The sequence below is a fragment of the Mercenaria mercenaria genome, chromosome 2, assembly GCF_021730395.1.
Source record: "Mercenaria mercenaria strain notata chromosome 2, MADL_Memer_1, whole genome shotgun sequence".
Taxonomy (NCBI): Eukaryota; Metazoa; Mollusca; class Bivalvia; order Venerida; family Veneridae; genus Mercenaria; species Mercenaria mercenaria.
Window position 1 is genome coordinate 39,244,556 of NC_069362.1, and position 27,697 is coordinate 39,272,252.

Genomic DNA, 27,697 nt, shown 5'->3' on the forward strand with positions numbered 1-27,697 from the left:
TTTGTATGGATCTGCCTAAGGGAGTGGTCGTGCATATGACGTGTTCGTCTCAATGGCTGTACTAGATACGGAGGGACTGGAATAGCTACGTAACCATGAACGATTTTGTAAAACATGAAAAGTCTAGCAATTGTCCGTCTGTCCTCGAGTGTCTGCCAACTGAGATCATTTAACATGTTTGTTACACTATCATAATATGAATATTGACCCTTTACCCACCTGGCAGCTCTTCTTTGCACCATTTCTATTTTATGTATGTTTCTTTGTGTGTGTGGTGACCATACCGTAGAGGCATACTCTAGTTGTGGCCTAACTAGAGTCTTGCAGGAGGTTTCTTTAATATTTTGGTTTTTGACCGGGAGGTTTCTGCGTAGGAAACCCAGTGATTTGTTTGCATTGTTTGTGATTCTATCTACATGTGTGTTCCAGGAGAGATCATTTGCTATATCTACCCCTAGATACTTTGCACTGGAGACCACTTCCAGGATTTGACCGTGTAAAATGTAGTTATGTGTAAATTTCTTTCTGTTTTTTGTTATGTTCATGACCTGACATTTGCTGGGATTGAACTCCATCTCCCAGACGTGCTCCCAAGTTTCTAGTTTCTGGAGGTCCTGCTGTAGTGTGACGCAGTCTTGTTCTTTAGAGATTGTGAGGTAAACTGCTGTGTCATCTGCAAATAACCTGACTTGTGATTGTAAGGACTGAGGTAGATCATTTATGTATAATAGGAATAAGAGAGGGCCAAGGACTGAGCCTTGAGGGACACCTGATGTGACAGGTACTTCATCGGATTTCATTCCGTCCACGAGTACTGACTGCGTTCTGCCAATCAGGAAGGACCTTATCCATGTGATAACCTGTTTGTTAACGCCGCACTCTTGTAGTTTATAAAGTAACTTTAGGTGACTGACCTTGTCAAATGCTTTACTGAAATCAAGTAAAATGAGATCTGTTTGTTTACCTCGACTTAAATTTTGTGCTAGGTCATCAAAGTGTTGCCCTGGACGTCATGTTGGTGAAGTTTTAAAAGAGAAGTTTCAAGTGGTTGACCTTATCGAATGCTTTCGAGAAATCTAACAGTACTTAGTCTGTTTGGTGACCTTGGATTAGGTTTCTTGACAGATCTTCAGTTAGTTCTAGGAGCTGTGTTTCGCATGACCTATTTTTCTCCTTAAACCGTGCTGTAAGTAATAAAGCATATTGTCAGTCTGTTAATAGCTATACATAGCTATTGTTTGGCAATATCCGGTTATCTTCCCCTCTACGGAATGAAGCATATTATATCCATCTCAATCCCCAACCACCATCCCTATGAGTGTCTTAAACTTATAGATATTGAATTATAACATTCAGAAAGCGGAAGGTCTTTTCATCCCAATTCAGAAAGGTTTCTAGAGGGGAAGATTCCCGGATATTGTTGTCTATATATGTAACATCGACTTTAAATAAAATCTGTATCTTGTATCGTTGTATCTTTCGTTAGTTCTGAGTCTCTGTTTTGAACGTTGTTGAATGCAGGGCCTGTATGGTCACATTACTATAGTAAAATATTGTCTTGCTTTTGATAGACAATGGTCAGGAGACCATTTCATACTCTAAGAATATTGGTTAATGTCCAAAAATAAAATAGTAAATGATATGTCATATTACTAGTGCATATTGTCCAAATATCCGCTGCTGTTTTTCTTTTCTTTCATTAAAATTCGTTGGGTACATTATGATCAAAGATGTCTGCGCCCGTAAAAAAGTCAGGAAACGATGTTGTTATTGCTGTTAAAAAGGTCACGGATTACTTGCTGAAAGGAAACAAAGTAATCGACGATACTGTCATTCATAGTTTGTTTGACAGTATTAAACTTAGCTGTGAGTTTTACCGGACATGAATTTTAGCGGCATTTGTCACATGTTTTCACGACAGGATATCAATGACATTTTTGCAGACAGGCACATGTTGTTGCAAACTGCAGCAAAAATTTATATAGCGAGCCTGCCCCACTACCCAACCCCCTCAGTATTCGAAATTTGCGGTAGTCCGATAGCCTGTTAGCCTGTGGCTACTAAATTTCAGCTCGCCTGACTAGGCTACCGAATTTTCCTAATGTGATTAAAAAAGAACAAACATCCTAATTAAACACGTATAGCATCGTGATTTCATATGATCTCCATTAATGAAACGCTTAATGACAATAGGAAGTGTCTAGCCGTCAGGTAACCGGCCTAGCCTGCGTTCTAGTCGTCCGGTTACTGGACGTCTAACAAATAGATTTTCTTATGAATAAGCAATGATTTTAAATAGTTTTAACATTATTTACTTATGATATCAATACTTACCTGCAAACACAATTTTGTATGAATACATACTAAAGTCGCAGTAAATTTTAAGATTTACAAATATGAAAGTAGGTGCTACCTAAAAGGCAGAGCTCCCATGAAAAATCACCAGTGCCCGTTAAAAATTAAAGGAGTGGTGCTGGAATTATCTGGAATTATAGATTCGTTTAGGAAGTTTATGTTCTTTAGATTTATTAAAATTATTAATGATAATTCATGATTTCTGAACGCATGTTTTAGACTGCATCAAGATTAATTCTCGACATGTGAAAACTCTACAAATATTCTGTATATAATCAAAAGAAAGTTTGGTATAGATTAACATCTGCACCAAGATAAAGAAAAAAACGTATTTGAATAGTTTCTGTTATTCTTATTAAAACGCACTGCATCAACAATTTTACATAACTTATTATCATACTGGAAACCAGTCACAAAATGATAACTGCTTCAAAGCTTAACTTTGAAAATTTCAAACCTAACAGAATCTCATTAGGCCAATAGCCAAAGGAATGCTGTATCTTTGCGTGTGAATGTTGGGCAATGAGGACTTAATGTAAAATTTTTTTTTTTTTAATTTCAGCAACCAAAGATTGCTCATTTATTATCCCCGTCATTGTGGAGAGTGGGGTCGGAGAGCCATGAGCCATCCACCACTTCCCCTTACAGAATCATGTATAGCAACTACTCATATAATAATTTTTTTAACTAATAATAAAGATATACTGGTAGTTAAACTTCGTTTAAAAATGGGGTTTTCGTTTAATGTAAAAAGTTAATGTTCCAATTCCAAATTTAATTACAATAGACTTTAGTTATACAATATTTTCAAAACTCATAATAATACAAAAAAAAAATGAAATAAAAATTAAAAATTAAAAAAAAATCTGTTCCAGGTGAGGTTCGAACTCACGACCTCTGGATTACACCGCGAACTCGATAACCACTACACCATTGTGGAGTTATGACGTTATGAGACAAATATAAGTATATATAATAAAGTTCGGTAATGGCAGCGTGACGAAAGTCGTTTCAAAATTAAAATATTGTGTTTTATTTCTTTTTTTCTTCGTAGAAAATGTATTTAGCATTTATTTCTTATTATCAAACGCTCAATTGCATTTTTATTCAATATTCAAAGCAGTAAGCGAGACGCTTTTGTCAACCGTAAACAGTAAGCGTCTACTGACGTCTTTACTGATTAATTACTATGTGCATAGTGTACTTGAAAAAATCCGAACAACACCGATTCCAACAAGTACCACGAATTTTCAACTCGATAGTATACACAGTTAGATCTCTCTATTTTTCATTTTCTTTTTCATACGTTTAACCGTAATGCGACGCTGTCGGCGCCGCTTTGCGGCGCCGGTAGCTCTGCTATAAATCAGTGCATTATTCAGCCGATAAAACAAATGTTTGCCGAAATGAATAAGGCGGGATGGCTGTGACATCACTCATTAAACATGTTAAAATCTGTTCATCTGGTGGCTTTTATGGGGTCTGAATTTTTTAATTTTAACAACTTTTTCACAGGATTCTCATTTTGAAATACTTACAATTTTCATATTTTAGTATTTAAATATTTTTTAAATGAATAACTGTTTTAAATACATTTAATTTCAATGGCGGCAAAACTTTTATAAAAACAGTACTAAAAGTTATGCATTCATAATATATAATCAATTTTATTTCGAAATAATAGTCATAATTAATTAATGAATTGCTTGTTTTATAAGCTTTCCATTCTTCAAAACAAATAAATACATATAAATTTGTGTTTTAAGAATTGAAGTTTAGGCCTTTAGAAAAACATCACTTTTTGCAAAATAACACAGACGTTCGGCGATCAATGTTTTATCATTTCTAAAAATAGAATATTAACGGATTTGTATACAAACATGACCTTATTCATTTTATCGACTGAAAAATCAGATAAGTATTGATATCTTGAGTAAATAACATTTAAAACTATATCAGAATCAATACTTATTCATAAAGAAAGCAATTACCGGATGGCTAGAATTTAGGCTAGGCGTCCAGTCACCGGATGGCTAGACACTTCCTTGACAATATTGTTCAAGAATGCATCACACATTGTCCAGATTAAGGAATGCTTAATATTGAATTATTGTTTTTTGCACTCACACATGTTGACAGTCAAACGCAAAGTGTCAAAAACGTAACCGCAGCGCTACTTAGCTGAATACAATCTGTTCTGATGTAACGGATAATTTGATTCGCTTTCACACTTTTTGTGAAAATTGCACAAGTACCTGAAGTAGGCGGAGCTTAAATTATGCTGTCAGCACTGTGTATGTGTATTCGACACTCATTTTGACATCTTGTAAATTGTCAACAGTCCTGGTAGCAGTAATTTGCGAGTGCAGATCCTAAAAAATGGGGTGTTTGAGGTTAGAATTCGTTTGGCAAGGAATAACATGTCCGATGATTTGGGACTCTGACGATGCTGATCTGGACTGGAGTATTCAGAGTTAAATTTGTTTGAAAACATGGCAAACATATATGTCTTATCTTATGCCTTCAAACATGCACTGAAATCTGTAAAACAAAATGTTATATGATGCAAAAATTAAATATTTTATGGTGTTAAAGTATGGGCTAGTGAAATTTGTGTCAGGCTTGGAAAATTTCCTGTCTCCCGAACGGGCGAGTGGATTCAAATCTGAATTTCGTACACTGCTCCCTGCAGCCCCCCACTGCCAAAAATAAAAGATCGTTTTTCATTTATGATTTATTAGCTCGACTATTCGAAGAATAGTGTAGCTATTCTACTCACCCTGGCGTCGGCGTCGGCGTCACACCTTGGTTAAGTTTTTGCATGCAAGTACATACAGCTATCATTTAAAGGCATATAGCTTTGAAACTTATTTATTCTTTTTCTAGGTCAATTACCAACCTCACTGGGTCAAGTTCCATAACTCTAACATGTATTTTGAGCAAATTATGCCCCCTTTTGGACTTAGAAAATTCTGGTTAAAGTTTTACATGCAAGTTACTATCTCCAAAACTATGCAGATATTGAAATTGAATTCACATGTGCTTCGGGGTTATTAAAACTAGTTGATAGCACAAGTCCATAACTCACCTCATTTGGCCAGTTCGCCCCTTTGTACTGAAAACTTTTGGTTAAAGTTTTGCGTGCAAGTACATACAGCTATTACTAAAGGCATATGATTTGAAACTTATTTTTCTTTTTCTAGTCAATTACCTACCTCACTGGGTCAAGTCCATAACTCTGACATGTATTTTGGCCAAATTATGCCCCCTTTTGGATTAGAAAATCTGGTTAAAGTTTTGCGTGCAAGTACTACAGCTATAACTAAAGGCAATATTGATTGAAACTTATTTTTCTTTCTAGATCATTACTACTATGGCCAAGTCCCATAACTCTGACATTATTTTGAGCAAATTATGCCCCCTTTTGGACTTAGAAAATCCTGGTTAAAGTTTTACATGCAAGTTACTATCTCCAAAACTAATGCAGATATTAAATTGAAACTTCACATGTGTCTTCGGGGTTATAAAACTAGTTGATAGAATCAAGTCCCATAACTCTGACATGTATTTTGGGCAAATTATGCCCCCTTTTGGACTTAGAAAATCCTGGTTAAAGTTTTGCGTGCAAGTACATACAGCTATTACCAAAAGGCATATAGCTTTGAAACTTATTTATTCTTTTTCTAGGTCAGTTACCAACCTCACTGGGTCAAGTTCCATAACTCTTAACATGTATTTTGAGCAAATTATGCCCCCTTTTGGACTTAGAAAATTCTGGTTAAAGTTTTACATGCAAGTTACTATCTCCAAAACTAACGCAGATATGGAATTGAAACTTAACATGTTTCTTCGGGGTTATTAAACTAGTTGATAGCATCAGGTCCCATAACTCTGATATGCATTTTGGTCAAATTATGTCCCGTTTCGAACTTAAAACTCTTTTGATATTTAACATTTTGGGTAATAATTTCCTGCTTCTGTGACAATATTTCGAATAGTCGAGCTTGGCTGTCTTATGGACAGCTCTTGTTTTATTTAGCTTCTTGGCCTTTAGTATTCTAGTATTCTGTACCCCCCTTGCCTTACCTCGCCTAGATTGTTTTTGTTCATATAGTTTCATGCACTTTCATATCCTGTCATCACCACCACACATAGACAGTCTACTCCACCTCCACTCTCAACCTGTCATGTACCCCACCAAAAAAACATCTATACATTTTGCTTTTTCTAAAATTTTAATTGCTTCCGTTCTCCTTTTAACCCTTTGAGCGTATATTGCCACGCTAGGCAGAGCTCATGTTCACTATTTCTCTGTTGTTACTAAAATTAAAATAGATTTTATTCAAACTTAAAACAGTTTTTCTACATGGTTACTAACATCATATGACACAATGTTCATGATGCTGGCACCAAAATGCTAAGAGTTATGCCCCTCTTTTTACTAAAATTTCAGGTTCAATTTGTGATGCCCTTCTGTTTTATCTCACTTATTTGATTCAAGCTTCAAATAGTTGCTCCATATTATTAGCCACATGATATGACTCGATGTCATGGTGCATAAGTTTTGCAGAAGTTTCCATAAATTATGTCCCTTTTATACTTATTTAATGTTTTGATACACTTCTCTATCTCTGTTAGTGCTAAATACATTTGACACAGACTTATGCTTTTGCCCAGTATCTTCATCCACATTGGAGTAAGCTACAAGTAGACACCGTCGTTTATATGACTGAAAAATTGTTGAAAAAGACTTTAAACCAGAACACACACACATACATTGGAGTAAATAAACTCTCCAATGACAGCTCCAGCTTCATCAGATGTGCCCAGTTTCACTCTCCAGCATCAAAATAGTCGAGCATGCTGTCTCCTGTGACAGCCTGCTCTTGTCTGTATTATTAAATCATTTCATCTAGAAACAAAGACAGTTCCTGCATTACAATCTTTGGAAGCTAATATTTATCGCTATGTTCATAAGTTAATATCCTTTCCTCTGAACCTTTTAAGGCCGTTTTTGTTGGTATAGCAAAAAGGTATTCAAATGTCTTTGCATTTTAACATTAACGATATTTACAAACTACAATTTTTCACAAAGTGACCTTGATTTTTTTTTCCTTTACGACATGAAATTTTATGCACATGCACTCTCCTCCTGAAATGAAGTTTTGTTGCATCTGCAATCAATCATTTTTGGCTGATTTTTTGAAGAAAAAAAAAAGGATGAGTTATTGTCATCACTTGATCGTCATTTGCGTTGGCATTGTCTGGTTAAATACATAACTCCATCCTGCTTTTTGCAAGAATTATGGCCCCTTTTGGACACAGAAAATCAGATTTCTTGGTTAAGTTTTGTGTTCTCCTTAACTGTGGAAGCTATTTCTTTAAATCAAAGTATATCTTTAAAAATTGCAGTACTGTTTCACCATCAAAAGTTGTCTCTATACAGCAAGAAACATAGCTCTATCCTGCTTTTCACAAGAATTATGGCCCCTTTTGGACTCAGAAAATATCAGATTTTTTGGTTAAGTTTTGCAGTTAGGTCAACTTTTCTCCTTAACAGTCAAAGCTACTTCTTTAAATCTTAGAGCAGTTATTCGCTATTAAAAGCTTAATTTGCACAGCAAATACTATAACTCAACATTGCCGATTTTCAAGAATTATTGCCCCTTTTGGATCATGGGTATGACAATATTTCTAATATACAGAGACAAAAAAAAATCAGATGAGCGTCTGCGCCCACAAGGCGGACTTAGGCGGTGCTCTTGTTGGATAGAAGCATTTTGCATGTATCTTGCACAATGTTGGGCGGTTAAAACCAGCGGTTTTAACCGGTTAAAACCGCCCTGGTCAGTACTCCCTGAAGTGGTCAGTACCGGTCAATACTGGTCGATTGGTCAATACTGGTCAATCAGACAATATTGACTGTTAAGATATTTGGCAGAGTTTGTGAAAAATTAAATAATGACTGTTTAAGAACATTTGAGGCTTGATTAAAGTGAATGCAGGCATCATTATTTAGTTAAAGCAATCTAATCAATACTCCCAGATTGGTCAGAAGTGGTTGGTTGGTCAATACTGGTTGATACAGTCATTGAACATTTTCTGTTAGATTAGATTACAAAGATATATTAATTATTCTACTACAAAAATGTCACAATATGTGGAAAAACTGCTACTGTAACTGAACTTAATTTGTATTTGATCCACAAGTGATAAATCTAATTATTTTCACTAGTATAAATAATTTAATGAAAAATTGCTGTGAACACCTGGACCCTTTCATTCAAGTGGTTTATGTTTTGGTAGCAATTGTCACATTGCCTAACTGACACAATGCCTTACAATATACAATAGATATGTTGCTGACCTGTTTATCTAGTCACTAATTAGCTGGCATTAGGACAGTGGTAAATTGAAATTGTCATTATCAATAATCCCACTGTATTATTCTCAATGCCTGAACCTGGTAACTTTTTCTAAAATCAAAGCATTTAATCGACCAGTATTGACCACTACATGAACTAATAATCAGGGATATTGCGTAGGATCAAAATTTGAATTGGCCAGTATTGTCAATTTCATTGAGTGTAATTTATAGTAATAAAATCTTTAATTAACTTAAAATAAAGGCTACTGGAAGGACATAAAAACATAGAATAAACTAGTATTGACCAGTCTAAGTATTTCCAAAATGGAGCCTGACTAGGACACATTGCCAAGGACCAAAATCGAATCTACCAGTATTGACCTCTATACTTTTTAAATGAACAAAATTTTATATCCTTCAAATTGCTTTATTATTTTAATATTATTATTACGGACTGTGCTATTAATCTGTGAATGTAAAAGTGTTAGAATGTAAAAGGGTTGAATAAACCAGTATTGACCACCCAAGAGTGACCTTAGTAATGAATCGACCAGTACTGACCAGTATTGACCGGTTTTAACCAGTATTGACCGCCGGCTCGGTCAGTACTCATATTGACCGGCTTTTTGCCAACATTGATCTTGCAGATTGTCAGATTTACATATTTTAAAAGGTTTTCTGTATGTAACAAGTCATTAAATATATTAATTTTTGAGTCATGAAGTACAGTTGGTTGCGAGGTGACACAATGTCGTTACCCATGTGCATGAAATACAGGTGCTTCTTTCCTGCCAAAAACATCTTCATTAATAATCGCAAGTATATACATGCATAGAACTGCAGTTGTTATGATTTTTAGGGCTTCTGTCTGAAATATTTGGGTTTCAGGGTGATTAATTAATTGAATTGTTATTGATACAATTGCATCTCTTATCCTGAGAACTCATTATCCTAAAAACGTTTTTGCATGTTAGTTTCAGAATGAATGCTTGTCGTTTTTTTTTTCTGAAATTTCTTATTTTACCTTAAACATATTAAAAAGTAACTGTAAGTTTGATTTTCTTTGCAACCAGCATGGATCCAGGCCAGCCTGCGCATTCGCAGTCAGGATCCATGCTATTCGCTATCAGTTTCTCTAATTGCAATAGGCTTTGAAAGTGAACAGCATGGATCCTGACCAGACTGTGTGGATGCTGGTCTGGATCCATGCTGGTCGCAAAGCCACTATGTTGGTTTTCTCATGGCATGGCTCATATGTATGTTACTGCATTTCTTTAAAGTGATTACAACAGGTGTGCATTTAAATATTAGGGTTTTCAGTAGTTTTCCTAATATTTCTTTGTTTCTTTTTTTTCATTCAGTTGATAGTATTGGTGACATAGAAAAAGTTGAACTACAGAAATTTGTAGAAGATGTTGCAAAAAACTGCACAGAGCTAGACAGCTGTACTGTTGTGTTTAGTCTTGAAGTGACCGGCTGGCTTGGTGGGAACAATGTTTATTACGGATGCTTTAAGTCTAGCATACATCAAGTGTTCCATGCTATTTGGGAGAAGTTGAAATCCAAAGATCTGTGTGATATATCAGTCACAACAGCACTTTATGAAAGCCTAGCTCCACTGGCTAAACATGAGGAGGGTTTACAATGGATTGTTGGTGATAAAGAGATAGCAGGTAAGATTAAGAGATTGTGATGGAAAGGCCTTAATTGTGTATGCCTCCAGATCAACATAAAAAATTAAGACAGTTTAACACAGATTGCAATAGGTATTAGATAACAAGTATTTTCTAAGTAGATATTATGATAGCTTGATGCAAGAGGAAAATTCTTTCTATTTTATATCAAATTTCATTGGCATGAATATGGTTTTGAGAGTTTTCTACATATCTTGTTGACTAAGAATTTATGGCAGAAGTTCCAAAACACATGGAATTTCAATTTAGAAATAATTATATAGTGGTGTCAAAGAAAGCCAAGCTAAAGATCAGTAGTGGAATGAACTGTATATTTTGATGTTTGGTGTTGTCCTACTTTCAGATGTGACGACAGAAGGCCTTGGTATTTTAAGAGGGTCTTCTAGTATATTTCTTGAGAAAGCTGTAATAAGGTATTTGACATCAGTTATGGTTGCATTAGAGGTTGAGTGTGAGAACAACTCAGCAGGCCATTTGTTTTCTTCAAGACTACTTGATACAACAGCGAGTAATATCGGTGAGACAGCTTATTTTTCATCTTACATTATACCTTTCTAATGACTTTTGGTATAGACTTATTCTTTCAAGTTATTTAAAAAAAAATGCATAGTTACTTTCATACCAATGTTTGCTCCTGTTTTATTTAGTATAGTGAGAATACCTATATACCAATATAGATAGAGTACCTGTTTACCAGTATAGGCAGAATATGCCAGTATATGGTAGGCAGAATGCCTATATAACAGTATTGGCAGAATGCCTATATACCTGTATATACAAAATACCTATATACCAGTAAAGGCAGAATGCCTATATACAAGTAGAGGCAGAAAACTTTTACACCAGTATAGGCAGAATACCTATATGCCTGTATAGGCATAGTGCCTATATGCCAGTAAAGGCAGAATACCTGTATATACCTGTATAGTCAGAATACCTATTTACCAGTATAGGCAGAATACTTATATACCAGTAGAGCAGAATGCCTATATACTAGTATAGGCAGAATGCCTATATATCAGTATAGGCAGAATACCTTTACACCAGTAATACCTGTAAAGGCAAAATGCCTATATGCCAGTAAAGGCAGAATACCTATACACCTGCAGAGGCAGAATGCCAATATACCAGTATAGGCAGAGTACCTATATACCTGTATAGGCAGAATGCCTGTATACCAGTATAGGCAGAATACCTTTACACCAGTAATACTTGTATAGGCAGAATACCTATACGCCTGTAGAGTGCCTATATGCCAGTAAAGGCAGAATATCTATACACATGTAGAGGCAGAATGCCTATATACCAGTATAGGCAGAGTATCTATATACCTGTATAGGCAGAATGCCTGTATACAAGTATAGGCAGAATACCTTTATACCAGTAAAGGCAGAATTCCAATATACATTTTTGTACCCATATACTAGTAGGCAGAATTCCTCGATATACCAGTATAGGCAGAATACCTATATGCCAGTATAGGCAGAATACCTATGTATCAGTGTAGGCAGAGTACCTGTATACTAGTATGGAGGAATATCAATATACTTGTAAAGGCAGGATGCCTATATACCAGTATAGGTAGAATACCTATACACCAGTAAAGACAGAATACCTTCGTACTGGTATAGGCAGAATCTCTATAGCTGTATAGGTCATGAGGCTGCTGGGAAGTATTTTATGTGTAAGATTGAAATATCTGAATGTTTGTGTCCTCCTTCATTGATATTTTTGAGAAGGTACAATTTGCTTTATAATGCAAAACCATAGGTCAATTTACTTGAAAATTTTGCCATATTTATCATAAAGCAAATATTATATGGATAAACAAACCAATTAAATGTACATATAAGGCAAATCTAGAAATATGCAACATCACCGATTTTGTCTCAATTTTAGAAAACAGCTTCTGTAAGAAACATGTAGGACCATTTGTACCAGGTAGTTTGCAGCTCCTAGAAAATCTGTGTAGACTGTCGCCAGGTACCAGTAAACAGCTGTTGACCAATCACATTGATTTCTGCAAACACCTGTTAGATATGATTGGCTCACTTAATCCCAGGAATTGTGATACAGTTTTGAATATTATTGGAGCTCTTCTGCAAACAGGGTAAGCTTATATTCTAAAAAATTGATTTTCACATCAGTGTAACATTATAATTGAAGGTTTTCCTACTTAACAAAAAATTTATTTGTTAAATCAACATATTAAATCTTTATCATAAATGCACTTAAAGAAACCCTTGCAGAAGTGCTTTCTGATAAGGTTACAATTAGTCTAATGTGCTATGATTATTGTCATAAAGTTAGATCAAGCATTTTGTGTTTCACATCAATTTTAGACAAGTTATCGTTATACTACAGTATCTAAGGGAAATTCTGTGTGCATAAGAGGTTCCCTAAAAGTCTTTGTAGAGTAAGGTAGATTGTTAGCTGAAGTGCTAAGTGAGGGTGATGGTCCCAACTCATGGTGCCTTGTTACAAAAATACAAGGTGGCTGCCAAAATTTATTTATTATGTTAACAATGCTGGTTGACTGATACCTACAAAATTTAGACTTAACACGAGTACATATATTGATTCTTTTATGTAGGTTTAAAAATACTTTCAAATACAGTGAAACACTATTCACTCAGTAAATAATGGCTCAAGTACCTGCCAGTAGGCTCACTGGAGCTATTTGTTTGGTCTTCAGCCGTATTTCTTTTATATCTATTGTGTTTGGATCATTCAGTGGAAACCCTAGCTAAGCAAAAAACTTTGCTTTTATTTCCTTGTTGTTTCAAGCAACCCTTGTTTTACTGTACCTCTCCTCAAACTTACATCATCATTTATCCTCATTCTGATGCATTGCCTCCACTATCAAAGTTGGAAAGTCGCCATATGACATATAATTGTATCAGTGTGATGTTAAACCCAACAAAAACAAAAACCAAAATTGCTTGCTACTAGTATTTTATAGTTGAAAATATTTCTCATAAGTCCTGTATTTTGTCTGCAGCTTATTTTGATTTTACTTTGTCACTTCTTTGAAGACTAAAAGAAGATAGCTGCATGGATATTAGAGACAATAGAGACCATTTTATTAGAAAGATTGAGGACCAGCTCTCACACCTTGCTGCGGAAGGGAACATTGTAGATGCGCAAAAGTTGGCAGTTTGTTGGTATAAATAAATTCTTATAACTGTTTAAATCTAATAAAGTAAATGTCTACTTTACTCGGGGTAGAAACTGTTTTGTAATTTGAGCTTGACTATTTGAGGAATAGGTCTTGGTAAAACTATTGGACTCGCCCATTCCTCAGCATCTGCGTCAGCATCACTGACCCCATTTTAGTAACTACTTTAAGGAATTGATTGAAACTTCACTCACTTATTATTTGTGATGAACGGACTTGCCATGCACAGGTACCATAACTCTATTTTGCTTTAAAAATATGCTCCTTTATCAACTTAGCAATTTTTGGCTAAGTCTTATCTTACTTTGGTGACATGGCTTTTGGATAGCCAAGCATTGTTGTCCTCTGACAGCTCTTGTTCTGATAAGTGTTATCCTTCATTTTTTATCAGTTTAAAGTCACAAGGAACTGTTAGATTAGAGCAAAGTTGTAAAACGATTCTGATACAACCTGTCAACTGGATACTGGAAGAAGATGTTGAATGTTCCATATTCCCGCAACAGGTTCTACAGACAGCTTTGTCAACAAAGTGTAGATGTACAGATATTGTATGCAGGTCATTGAATGGGAACACTGTAAGTTGCTGGTATTTTGAAGTATATTGTTATTTTATGGGTGTGATAATCTGGAACTGTCAAAACCAAATTCCTGAGGTAGGGGGTACAACTAAGAACTATTGGCCAGAGGTTGACAAGCCAAGGGGAACAATTCTAAATGTCAGCAACTGTATCAAGGGAAATAACATTGTTTGTTCCTGAAACAATTATCAAAGAACTGTTGTTTTTTTTTACCAAATAACTTTCTGGAAAATGCTAGCTTATTTGTGAAATAACTTTTAGTAAAGCAAGTAGTATTTTGAAATGGTTTATGCAGTCAAAATGGTCAGCAGTTTAAATGATTTATCTTCTCAAGCAGGACCTATAGCAACCAATTGTCAATAGCCATCATTATCCCATTTACAGTTGTATTAGGTATTAGTAAAATGTCTGCATTTTTCTAGTATAAACATTGTTTGATACTTTTTATCGGAGTAAATTGTGACTAGAATTATTTTGTTTGTCAAAATAGAACAAACAGCTTTAAACATGTCCTTTTATAAAGGAGAATGCCTCCAGATTTTTGTCAAAATTTTTGAAATTTTAAAGGTACTTTTATTTCTTAATTCCTTTTAGTAAAAAGTACTGGTAAATACAAGTTATTTCATTGATTTCTAGGCAGTATTTTTGTATAAGTTGCACATTTAGTGAGCAAAATTTACAGAAGTACAAGACTGTTCATCACACAGTAAAAATAAGATTGTGATATAGCATGAATTTCGCTGAACTAACTATATGTTCACTTTGAATAACATGAGTCTGTGGCTCAAAATACTTTAACCCCTTCTGTATGTTTTTGAAAATTATGAAATTCTCTCTTTAATCTGGAGGCTTGTCCCCTTTAAAGTTCAGAAAGTCCTTTTACTTGAACAAAGAAAATACCACAAAACAGGATGTATCAGGGCCAGTGTATAGATAAATGAATTATTTTCTCTTATTAGAAGTCTGAATGTATTTGTAATCCACTCTGGTTAATATGGGGAATAATTGTTTAATTGTGGAGAACTAGTTACTGATTTTAAATCCAGGAATACTGATTGGCTAACCTACCTTGGCATAAAATTGTTATTTAGTGCAGCGTCTCTAGACTGCCAGTGTGTTTGTTGTACAGGAGTGGCTTTTTGGAAGAGTTTAAGTACTAAGAATGTAACTTTGTTATCAAACAACAATCAAGATATTTGTCAATATAGACAGCATAACAAGTGTTTGACATTTGGAGTTGTTTTAACAGTAGTTATACTGTCCTGTTGGATCTAACTACATTTTTATTTTAGATAGGAGTCAACACTATTACAGGGCTGTTAAGGAGAAGCATTGTATTTTCTGGACATGGAGACAGGCCTTGCTCAATGGCAGCATCTTATGTCTACAAGAATAGGAAAATACAGAGAAAATGTCTGGAGACTCTGATAACATGTACACAAAATGATAGTAAGTTTTATCTGTTGTTTAGGACTTGCTAAGAAATAAGTTCAGTTTTCTTTAGATAAATATGACTGTTTCTATCTAAAAGAATATTTAAAAAGACACCTGACATTTCTGGTGCTACCACTTGTGATGCTAAAGACTTTTTAATCTGCTGCCACAAGTGGTGTGGGGTTATAGGAATGGTCTCCATCCATCCTTTCGTCCTTCTGTCCTTCCGTAACATTTTGTGTCTGCTCTGCAACGAGTGGTGGTGGTGGGTGGGGGGTATTATAGAAATGGCCTCCTATCTTCCATAACATTTTGTGTCTGTATCTCCTCAACCCCTCCAAGGATTTTTATCAAACTTGGGTCAAATGATCACCTCATCAAGACGATGTGCAGAACCCATGAGTCTGCCTGTCAATTCAAGGTCAAGGTCACAACTTAAGGTCAAAGGTTTGAGCCTTCCTTTTCGTGTTCATTCTGTATCTCCTAAACCCCTTGAAGGATAATTATGAAACTTTGATCATATGATCTTCTCATCAAGACGATATGCAGAACCAGTGAATCAGCCATGTTGGTTCAAGGTCAAGGTCACAACTCCAGGTCAAAAGTTAGAGCCTTCCATTTTGTGTCCGCTATGTATCTCCTAAACCCCTTGAAGGATTTTCATTAAACTTGGGTCAAATGGTCACCTCATGAAGACAATCTGCAGAATTAAGAGTCAGCCATGTTAGCTCAAGGTCAAGGTCACAGCTCTGGGTCAAAGTTTGAGCCTTCCATTTTGTGTCCACTCTGTATCTGCTAATCCCCTTGAAGGATAAAAATGAAATCTGGGTCAAATGATCAACTATCCAAGTCAATTTGCAGAACTCATGAGTCAGCTATGCCAGCTCAAGGTCAAGGTCACAACTTAAGGTCAAAGGTTTGCGCGTTCCATTCTGTATCTCCTTAACCCTTTGAAAGATTTTCATCAAAGTTAGGTCAAGTGATCACCTCATCAAGAACTCATGACTCAGCCATGTCAACTCAAGGTCAAGGTCACAACTCAAGGTCAAAGGTTTGGGCTCCGTATCTCTTAAACCCCTTAAAGGATTTTCATGAAACTTGGGTCAGATGATCACCTCATCAAGACGATGTGCAGAATTTATGGGTAAGCCATGTCAGTTCAAGGTCAAGGTCACAGCTAAAGGTCAAAGGTTTACAATTTCACTATCCATAACAGTGGCGGGGGATTTAGCTGTCTTTCAGACTGCCTTGTTGGTTAGGCATTTTATTTAATGAAGTTTTAAATTTTTAATTTCAGAACTGTTTTATGCTAGTGAATTGTTTGTTGCTGGGTCATTTGAAAGCAGCATGTTAAAAGTTATTTAGAAACAACAGGCTAAACAGTTCAAAGCGCTTTACATATTGGATCTAGTGCAAGAATGGATTGTGCGGCTTTGATTGAACAAAGTTCTTCTTAACTTTACAAAAATATTTTCGTGAATTGATGTGAGAAGTTTGAATAGACTCTCAGGGTTACTTCTGTGATGATCTTGTTAAAGCTCAGATCCAAGCATTTCTTTTCATGAACATTAATTCTTAATATTTCTGCTGACTTTGAAGAAATACCAGATATTATATTACCAGCATGTATTTCCTAGGAAAAGATGAAGATTCAGGCTGGCTAACCAGGGCTGAACTTGTTGTAGAGCTATTTAGAGAACCAGACAATGAAACTGTGGTAAACCTTCAATCAAATTTATTTTTAGAAAAAGCTTTGATTTAGAGAAATTTGTAAATCTTTATTGTCTGTAGACACTTTTTGTGCTTAACCATCCCCCCTCCCCATCCCCCCTTCAATTATTTTGGGTGCACTTAAGTTGCCATTCATCTGTCCATCCGTGCTAACATAGTTAGATACTTAGGTGACTATAGGAAGCTTTGGTTACTGTAATTTTTTTCCGATTTCATTCATTCCGTAATCTCTTATGTGGCTATTATTTCTCTTACATTGCTAAAAGAGCAGTAGAGAGAACAAAAGGATAGCAACAATTACAGGGCCTCCGCTGCCGATCGCCAATGTCGCCATTTGCGATAATTTTAAGAATTTGGCGCTAAATTTTGGGAACTGGCGAAAATAAGTGGCGCATAGTTTTTTCCTCGGCATTTGTTTTTTTCCGTAGTGATATAAGCGGCCCAAGAATTGGTTCCCGATACACGTGTTTACCTAGACGCTGGTAGTGAATAAAATCGATAACCAGTCTAGGCGGTGTATTTGACAATTCGACTATTGAAGTTGGTTGACACTTTGAGAAGATAATTGCGTAATAATGTGTGAATTGAAGATTAATCAGTAATCAAACATCTGCCAGCTTGTATGTTTGACCTCTGCCGAGAATTCACCAAAATTAACGCCGATTACGGTGTACTTTATGTGTTGCGATTTTTTACAAAAAAAAGATTGTCATGTTTGTGGCATGCAATTGTATGACTGACGAATTTTAAATAAGTACGAAAGATACATTTAATTTGTTACTTTTTTGCAAGATAATTTTTGATTCCTCAGTTTTCATAAAAGATTTTAACGATGGATCCGAAAATTAAAACACATCGGCCTCAATTTGCATCCTGGACCTGGTTAATTTCTTTGAAATTGAAATGTTCAGAAACTGGAAGATATCACTTGCTACCGTGGCTTCTTAAAAATCATTAGAAGAGTGTTCAACTCGACCTTTTAGAATAGAAAAAAATCCGAATTTTCCTTTCCGAAAATAAATGAGTGCTGAAATATTGGTAATTCTGACATGGATAGATATGATTCTTAAAGTAGAGAATGATTTGTGTCATTTTTTATCCAACTACAAATTGAATTTACTTCTACAATAAACTAACACACCTTCAAAAGTTGTTATTATTCCTAATGAAATTATTTACAATATTTTATTTCTCTATGCACACTATGACAGCCAACTAAAAGAAATAAAAGTGGCTCAGAACTTTGGCTCAAAAATGGCTCTAAAGTGGCTCCAACTTTTTCAAATTGGCGAAAAGGTTGGCGACAAGTATGAAAAACCCAGAGGAGGCCCTGCACATAATTATTAAGTATCTGTTTGTAAAGACGTCCACCCACCTGTTTGTCCAAATTTGTTTCCTTCAGCCATTAAAAAGTACATGACATTGTATTTGACCCAAGTTATTAAATCTCACAGAATTGTTATTCAGCATGGGATGTTGTGCACCAGGGGCTTTAACTTGGAATTCACACTGCCAGGCCAGAGTTATGGCCCTTGACTTAGTGAAACATGCTTACATGTATTTTCATAAAATTGGCCCAGTTTGTGTTGCATGTATCTCAAAAGTCTTTGACTCAGTATTATGAAACATTACAGGAATATTATTCAGCATGTGAAGTTGTGTAACTAGGGTTAGAGATATCACTTAGCCAAACCAGAGTTATGGCCCTTGACTTTTTCAAAACTGTTAGTAAAAAGGCATGCAAGTTTTTGATACAAGGTCATGAAACATTATAGGAGTATCATTCAGCATGTAAAGTTGTGCACCTTGGATTTCTGACAGTCAGTCCAGAGTAATGACCCTTGATTTTCAAAAATATGCATAAAGGGCATACAAGTTGTATCTCACAATTTCGCAAAATATTTTAACTTTTAGAGTCGTAAAACTTTAAGGGATTGCTATATAGCATGGTAACTTTGGCTTCTGGTGTTCTGTTAAGGACTTTACCTAACCAGACTAGAGTTATGGTCCTTAATTTAGTTAAAAATACACATAAAGTGCTTAAAAGGTTGTGTTGCATATATCTTTTCACCTAGAGTCATGACACCATGTAGGACTTTTAGCCAGCAAGTGAATTATTTGTGCACTTGTGTTTTTTTTGTTTGTTTCACTTTGCAAGACCAGAGTTATGGCTCTTGACTTAGTCAAAAAATAAACATTTGCGTTCCATGTTTCTCTTAATATACATGACTCAGAGTCATAAATACATAAGAAGATTAAACTATAGCATGTGAACTTGTGCCTCTGGTGTTTTCTTTGGGATTTCATGCATCGCCCCTGAAAGAGGATGTAAAATGAGAACTCCTGCAGTGTGTGGGCTGTGGGCCAGAAGTGTTCACCAAAGTTTTCCACTCTGTACCTTAAGCATCCAGTGTTCACTAAACTTAGTCAAAATGTTTATGTGCATACTGCCTCAACTAAGTTAGATAACAAGCTGGATTGATGCAGTACCTTTAGAGTTATGGCCCTTGAATTACTGAAAATAATGTGAAAAGTTGACAATTTATAGCATAAGTAGATCTTTTGCATTCTTCAACAAACTTGGTCACTGTGTTTATATGTGTAATATTTCAGCCAAGTTTGCTAACCAGCTTGATCCTCAAAGTCTTTCTAGAGAATGGCACTTGAATTACTGAAACTTGTAAAAATTGACAATGTCAGATCTCTTGCTTGAGCAGTTTTCTATTCTTATCCAATTTTCACTTGTGTCTCAGTATTTATGAACATGATATCTCAGACAAGTTCAATAACCACCCAGTTACTCACAGTCAGTCTTTATTTATGACTGTTGAGTTACCTAAAGTTATAAAAATTGATAGTGTCCATTTAGATACTTAAGCATATTATCAATATTACAGTGTGACAGGAAAGGCCGTACCGGCGACAGTAACCATCAAAACAAATCAACACCCTTTACAATATTTACAAATTTATTTACATAAGATGATTATTAACAATGAATAGATATGCAAAAGAAAAAAAAACTGATTATAAGAAAGAAAAAAAAAGAAAGTTCAGTATCTCTAGATACAAAAGTTCTTAAATTCCATTCTAATCTGACGTGACACAGGTCTTTAATGTAATTGTGAACTTTAAGTAGCACAAACAAAACAGATTTCTAAATTCAGTCCCTTTAAACCGTGAATACGTTGATTCCGTGTTGGCTCCCTATGGTGGTAGGTGATTGCATCCCTGAGCTGACTTCAGAGGATAACAAAAATCATCGTCTTTGCGGTTTACGGCACAACCATGGGACGAAAGCTCTGCGCTGGGAATATCACATCCAGGCGAGTGAAGACAAGTGAACCTGGGGCATTGTACTTCCGGGTTATGACATCACCAGGAAAAATCGTCTGGCGGAAGAAGCTAAAATATATAACATATGGTAAGCACCATAGCAAAACAAATAAGTCAGGGCATAAAACTGCTCCTTTGGGTACACCATACCTCCGTAGGCTCCCATAAATAATACGTGCTACTTATACAAAACATATGTGCTACTAAGTTCAAACGTCACATGATTAAAGTACGTCACTTATTACTTCCATTATTACAAAGATTACTTACTTAAAGATTAAAGTTAAAGTATGAAAAAGATATGAAAAGTATATGATGAAACATTATAGATACGGACATGATAAACTGCAGCTATTATTTACAACTACAAATTAACAAAATTCAATATAAATCAAACGTTATATGATAGTTGGCATCCATATAATATCTAATGCCATACACTACAACGGACATTAATTAGATGTGCTATAGACTGGCACACAATTACAAATTACAATAATATATTACAAACATGGCACTAGACTTGCCATATAAATTTATACATAACAATACAATGCAGTAATGGCGTTCCATAATAACGAAATGTTTGACATAAGTTTTTGAAACAAAGTACTTTATAAATATCATGTTACAAATTTCAGTACAAATTTTACATCTTATATAAATGAAACATTTTAGATTCCTCTTTCCAAATAATTTACGAAAGCCTGAAAAATTTAATAAATCATCCTGACATACCGAAACTAGCTAAAATCACATGCCGAAAAGTAAATGTTACAGAATTCTGTAGAATGAACAAAAATTTACCAAATAAAAATCGTAATGCAAAAATCATACAAAAATCTAACAAATAAATTTCTTACCTCGATCGAGCATAAATTTCTAGCAAGAAAATAATTCAGACATAGATTCGTCTATAAAGTCGTAAGGTGGTGTGCGCAAGGCATATCTAGTCCAGTCTATTTAAAGGATAATGTCCCGCCAAATACTAAATTTCATGGGATTCACGGCTAAGCCGTGGACTCTTACTATTTCTATTTTCACGGGATTCACGATATAGCCGGGGAATCTAACTACTTTGGCGCGAATTTAAATTGACAATTTGAGGCCTATTATAGTGGTTTTGGGGATAAAAACATAAATTACTGAAGTTTATAAAATATCAACTTTCTTATTACTGAACAGAATTTAATGAAATTTACATGGAAATTTAAGTTATGAAATACAGAAAAACATGAGAGGTATTTCATGCGTGAAATCTGACATTTACCTCAATAACTCAAAAATTTACAAAAAGATGATGCAATACCTGCATTTACAATACAGATAAAATAAGGCCCGTATGTCAATTTGTGACATACAGCTACATCTGTATCTTGCATTCTTAGCTCCTGCAGTTTCCATATTTTAATTAATGTTTTATAAGAAACAGTACAAATCATCAATATGAATTGGACATGGGTGTTGGGACATTCATGTCATTCAAAGTTAGCATCAGTCTTGTTTAATCTTTGTAACTTCTGTGATACATGTAAATAACAAAATTTATCTTTTTAATTGTCTCCCTTTATTAGATTTTCTTCTTTTTATTTTCTCCTTTTTAGCTCACCTGAGCCAAAGGCTCATGGTGAGCTATTGTGACCGCTCAGTGTCTGTCGTGCGTCATGCGTCGTGCATCCTGTGTCATGGGTCTGTCAACATTTTCTAAAAAAATCTTCTTGAAAACCACTGGGCAGAATTACACCAAACTTCACAGGAATGATCCTTGGGTGGCCCCCTTTCAAATTGTTCAAAGAATTGAATTCCATGCAGAACTCTGGTTGCCATGGCAACCGAAAGGAAAAACTTTAAAAATCTTCTTGTCCAAAACCACAGGGCCTAGGGCTTTGATATATGGTGTGTAGCATCATCTAGTGGTCCTCTACCAAAAATGTTCAAATTATCCCCATAGGGTCAAATATAGCCCCACCCCGGGGGTCACATGGTTTATATAGGGAAAACTTTGAAAGTCTTCTTGTACAAAACCACATGGCCGAGGGCTTTGATATTTGGTATGTAGCATCATCTGGTGGTCCTCTACCACAATTATTCAAATTATCCCCCTATGGTCAAATATGGCCCCGCCCCAGGGGTCACATGGTTTATAAAGACTTATATAGGGAAAACTTTGAAAATCATCTTGTACAAAACCACATGGCCTAGAGCTTTGATATTTGGTATGTAGCATCATCTAGTGGTCCTCTACCAAGATTGTTCAAATTATCCCTAGGGGTCACTTGATTTTACATAGGAAAATCTTCAAAAATTTTCTAAAAATAAACCAGAAGGCCTAGAGCTTAGACATTTGACATGTAGCATTGCCTAGTGGACCTCTACAAAATTTGTTCAAATCATGACCCCTGTTATCAAAATTGACCCCGCCTCAGGGGTCACTTGATTTTACATAGGAAAATCTTTAAAAATGTTCTAAAATTAAACCAGAAGGCCTAGATCTTAGATATTTGACATGTAGCATTGCCTAGTAGACTTCTACAAAATTTATTCAAATCATGACCCCCGGGGTCAAATTGACCCTGCCTCATGGGGTTACTTGATTGTACATAGACAAATCTTTCAAAATTTTCTAAAAATAAACCAGAAGGCCTAGAGCTTAGATATTTGACATGTAGCATTGCCTAGTGGACCTCTACAAAATTTGTTCAAATCTTGACCCCCCCCTGGGTCAAATTGACCCAGCCCCAGGGGTAACTTGATTGTACATATGGAAATCTTCATAAATTAGCTGAAAATAAACCAGAAGGCTTAGATCTTAGATATTTGATATGTAACATTGCCTAGTAGACTTCTACAAACTTTGTTCAAATCATGACCCCAATGGTAAAATTGGCCCCACCCCAGGGGTTACTTGATTGTACATCGAAAAATTTTCCAAAAATTTCTAAAAATCATCAGTTTGACATTTGAAACATGTAGCTCATATTACTCAGGTGAGCGATCCAGGGTCATCATGACCCTCTTGTTTGTTTTTGGTTTCTAATATGTTATTCCCCATATTGGGACAAGCAAATGCATCAGGGAGCATCTTTCGGTTTTAACCAATTCCTTGTTATCCCCCGACGAAAGTCGGAGGGATATAGTTTTGGCGTTGTCCGTCCGTCCGTCCGTCTTTCCGTCCGTCCGTCCTTTCGTCTTTCCGTCCATCCGTCTTTCCGTCCATCCGTCCGTCCGGAGCCGTATCTAGGAAATGGTTGGGAATATTTATTTAAAACTTCATATACATGTTCACCACAATGAGTTCTTGCGGCCCGTCAAGTTTCAGTCAGATTGCCCAAGTAACACCAGAGTTATGGCCCTTAGAAGTTTCTAGTGTTAACTATATAGGGTTCTATAAATATGGCAATTTCTGCATCATAACTTTTGATATATTTGACCTAGAACTATGAAACTTAAACAGAATTTAGATTACCATAATGTGGTTGTGTACACACAATTTCATTTGGATTTATTTGTAAATTAAGAGTTATTGCCCTTTAATTGTATAAAAATCCACATATTTGTACATAACAAACTTACCATTTTGTAGAATTTCATTAAATTTCTTTCATTCTTTTCCATGAACATTTATTGTAAACATGTGAAGTTGTGTACCCACACCTGGTCACCCCCTTACCTTGATCACATCCCCCCCCCCCCCAAAAAAAAAAAAAAAAAAATTCCTTATTTTAGATTTTTTTCAAACAAACTTCATATACATTTTCACCACTATGAGGTTATGGGGCCCATCAAGTTTCAGACAGATTGCCCAAGTAACACCAGGGTTATGGCCCTTAGAAGTTTCTAGTGTTAACTATATAGGGTACTATAGATCTATAGATATGCCAATTTCTGCATCATAACTTTTGATATATTTGACCTAGAACTATGAAACTTTAACAGAATTTAGAGCACTATAATGTGGTTGTGCACAGACAATTTTGTACGGATTTCTTTTTGTAACTTCAGAGTTATTGCCCTTTAATTGTCTAAAAATCCACATATTTGTACATAACAAACTTACCATTTGGCAGAATTTCATTAAATTTCTTTCATTCTTTTCTGTGAACATTTATTATAAACATGTGAAGTTGCGCACCCACACCTGGTCACCCACTTGCCTTGGTCACACCCCCTCCCCCTCCCAACACCACTCCCCCCCCTCTCCCCAATTTTTTTTTTTTCATTTCTTATTTTAGATTTTTTTCAAACCTTCCAAGTTGTACTATTCCCACACCTCACTTCTCCACCCAGTCATGCCCACCACTGATCATGCATCCTCTCCCCCCCCCCCCCCCCCCCTCACTCCAACTTCACCCTTTTACCTTTTTTTTTTCTTTTTTCATTTTTAATTTTCAATCAATATTTATAATCAGCATGTGAAATTTTCTTTCCTCTCCCGTTCCCCTGCACCCCCACCCCCTAAAAAAATAAATATATACATATATCTATATATAGATATATATATTTCCATTCCTTTTTTTTTTTTAAATGTTCAAACCTTCAACATGTTAAGTTGTGACTGCACAAACCTTGCCCTCAGCCATGTTCAAGATATCTTATCTGTGTTCTCTTAAGGACATCTGATCTTTTAAGTTCAAATGTACATGTAAAACAGCAACACCTGGTGCCAAACCACTCAAAGACAATATTTCATTCCAGTTAAACTTCAAGCTCACATTTCAATTAACTGCATTTAATTTTAAAAGCTAAGCTTATTACAGTAAGCATATCCCATTCAAAATAAATTCTTTAGTCCGGATCAAAGTATCATACATTTATTGTGTACTCTTTAATTAAACCATTGTTTTCTGTTAAATTGATTTTGACTAATGAAATTATTTGCTTCTTATTAACATCCTTAACTTTTTGCCGGATATATCTTTTTGCCATTCCTCACCACAAACCCTTTCGGCGGGGGATACCAATTCATCGAATTTGCTTGTTGATATCTAATATCAGTTGCTACCTTGATATGACATTTTTATGTTCATCTAGAGGCATTCCCCTTGTTAGCCTCTGTTCTTGTTTGTATGCTGAGTGGAAGCAACTCTGACCTTCAATAAATTGTTTCAAAATAATACTCTTCATTCCAGATTTATTCCCTGTGTTCACAACTGCTGCTTAACTGGCTGCCATTATTGTGTACAGATGAGAATGCAATGCCTTTCACTGTAGTTTTAGCTCAGACAATACAGTGCCACCTAAGTGCACTTCAGTGGGAACTAAGGGACACAACTCTTGAGCTCCTCAGCAGAATTATAGAACAATATAAAGGTAATTATGTTAAAATGCATAATCTTTTATCATGATCTGCTTTTTCTTTTTAACAACTAAACGCTGATGCATGTAATGTGTTAGATAGTATCAGCTCAGATTAAGCTATTAGAATTAGTTATGTATTCTGATTATTTCAAAATATAAAAAAAAACATATGTATAAAATATTACAAATTGTTTAAAGATCTTTGTCAGTATTTTTAGGTTTACTTCTTTTCTACATGGTGATTGTAAAAATATATATTTTGATTCTCAAAGCAAGCCTAATGAGTACTTTCAACATATCAATGTTTCAGTGTCTTTATTAATTGCTATTACTTTCTTTCCTCGTTTAGACAACACATCTGTAACAAAGTGGATCATTGAACATAGACTACATGTACAGATATGGCAGTGTGTGAAAGATGGAGAGAGTTATGTTAGAGCATCAGCAATTTCTGCCTTATACCAGCTTTGTCTATGTCCACAACTTTTGTCTGCACTCACCAAGTCTGGTCTAGTTAGTGATGAGGTAATGGTATAGCAACAAAAAAAACTGTGAAAACTTCTAGAAAGCCTACCCTAAATGGTTATTTCATAGTCTGGCTTTCACTGAGGGTTTCTTCAGGAACTCTTCCTTGAATGAAAAACTATATCTTATACGATTATTTTTCAAGATCAAACAGACATGATCTTTAAGAATATTTGTTGATTAAAAAGGTAACTTTTTATTAAGGTAAGATTAATATAGGTGTTACTGAATTATAAACAAAATATGTAACACCAGGATAGTAAACAAATACCTTTGTTTCAGATTTTTTAATTATTTTTCAGGCTGATGTTATTGAGGCTATAACAGACATTGTTGAAAATGATACTGAAGCCTTTGCTAGAAGATCAGCTGTAACTTTCCTTCTGAAGGTGTTCAAGGTCAAGGTCAGTTCAAAGGTCAGGGCCACTTCAGATGTTCAGGACAGTTCAGATGGTATACTTGATAATGTGATAGCAACCATTGTTAAAGCAACAAGGGACTTTGACTGGGAAGTGAAACTTATTGCTTTAGATGTTGTAAGCTTTGTTATACAGCAGGAATTATCACAGTGGTCTAAAATTCTGGGAATGCCAGATTATGCAAAGGATCTGTATAACATTAAATCAGCTGATAAAAGCGAGCCTGGGAAAGACATGAGTCATGTAATTGATGGATTATGTAGGAACGAAATAGTGAGTGTATTAATTGATGCACTGGATGATTATGATGAGAAAGTATGTGAGAAAGCTTTCAAAGTTTTCTCAGATTTACAGTCTCTTGTGAAAACAATTACAGACCCATTTGAAAATGAGGACAATGATTTAATTGATACATGTGGAATGAAGAAAAGAAAGTTGGATGATATGTATAGGACAGGAACCACAGATACAAAACAAGATAATGACACAAACAGACTACTGTCTCTTGAATTTAGAACAGATAATTTTGAGAAGGGCGTTAAAAATTTCAGACACCTAGCTGAAGTATCCTCTGTTGCAAATAATAGGAATGAAATATTGGGTGAAAATACTACTAAGAAGAATGACAATATACGTAAGATTTTAGATTTTGATTTGTCTGTATACAAATCAAGAATTGAACAGGTGAATGATGGAGCTGCTAAACTTCTAAGTTTGGTTGAGGATATTTTAACAGCTGCAGATAAAGAGGACGATGAAAATGCTGTAGATTGTTATTAAGA

The 27,697-nt window shown here is 35.3% G+C and overlaps 1 protein-coding gene across 1 annotated transcript; it reads left to right on the forward strand.

Annotated features, from left to right (window-relative positions):
* Nucleotides 1–1,724: 1,724 nt before the first annotated feature.
* LOC128554489 (BRCA1-associated ATM activator 1-like) lies at nucleotides 1,725–27,697 on the forward strand. Its single transcript, XM_053535767.1, has 11 exons — nucleotides 1,725–1,866; nucleotides 10,084–10,395; nucleotides 10,760–10,933; nucleotides 12,316–12,526; nucleotides 13,452–13,580; nucleotides 13,986–14,169; nucleotides 15,465–15,621; nucleotides 17,244–17,323; nucleotides 25,803–25,983; nucleotides 26,321–26,496; nucleotides 26,799–27,697. The coding sequence occupies exons 1-11, from the start codon at nucleotides 1,731–1,733 to the stop codon at nucleotides 27,693–27,695; spliced, it is 2,637 nt and encodes an 878-aa protein (XP_053391742.1). The 5' UTR covers nucleotides 1,725–1,730; the 3' UTR covers nucleotides 27,696–27,697.

What these genes read in the sequence shown, in the direction of transcription:
- LOC128554489 (XM_053535767.1), top strand. Translation starts at nt 1,731, where the DNA reads ATGTCTGCGCCCGTAAAAAAGTCAGGAAACGATGTTGTTATTGCTGTT. An exon ending in TGACAGTATTAAACTTAGCT is followed by an intron (nt 1,867 to 10,083) that starts GTGAGTTTTACC and finishes TTTTTCATTCAG; the next exon opens with TTGATAGTATTGGTGACATA. An exon ending in GGTCATTGAATGGGAACACT is followed by an intron (nt 14,170 to 15,464) that starts GTAAGTTGCTGG and finishes TTTTTATTTTAG; the next exon opens with ATAGGAGTCAACACTATTAC.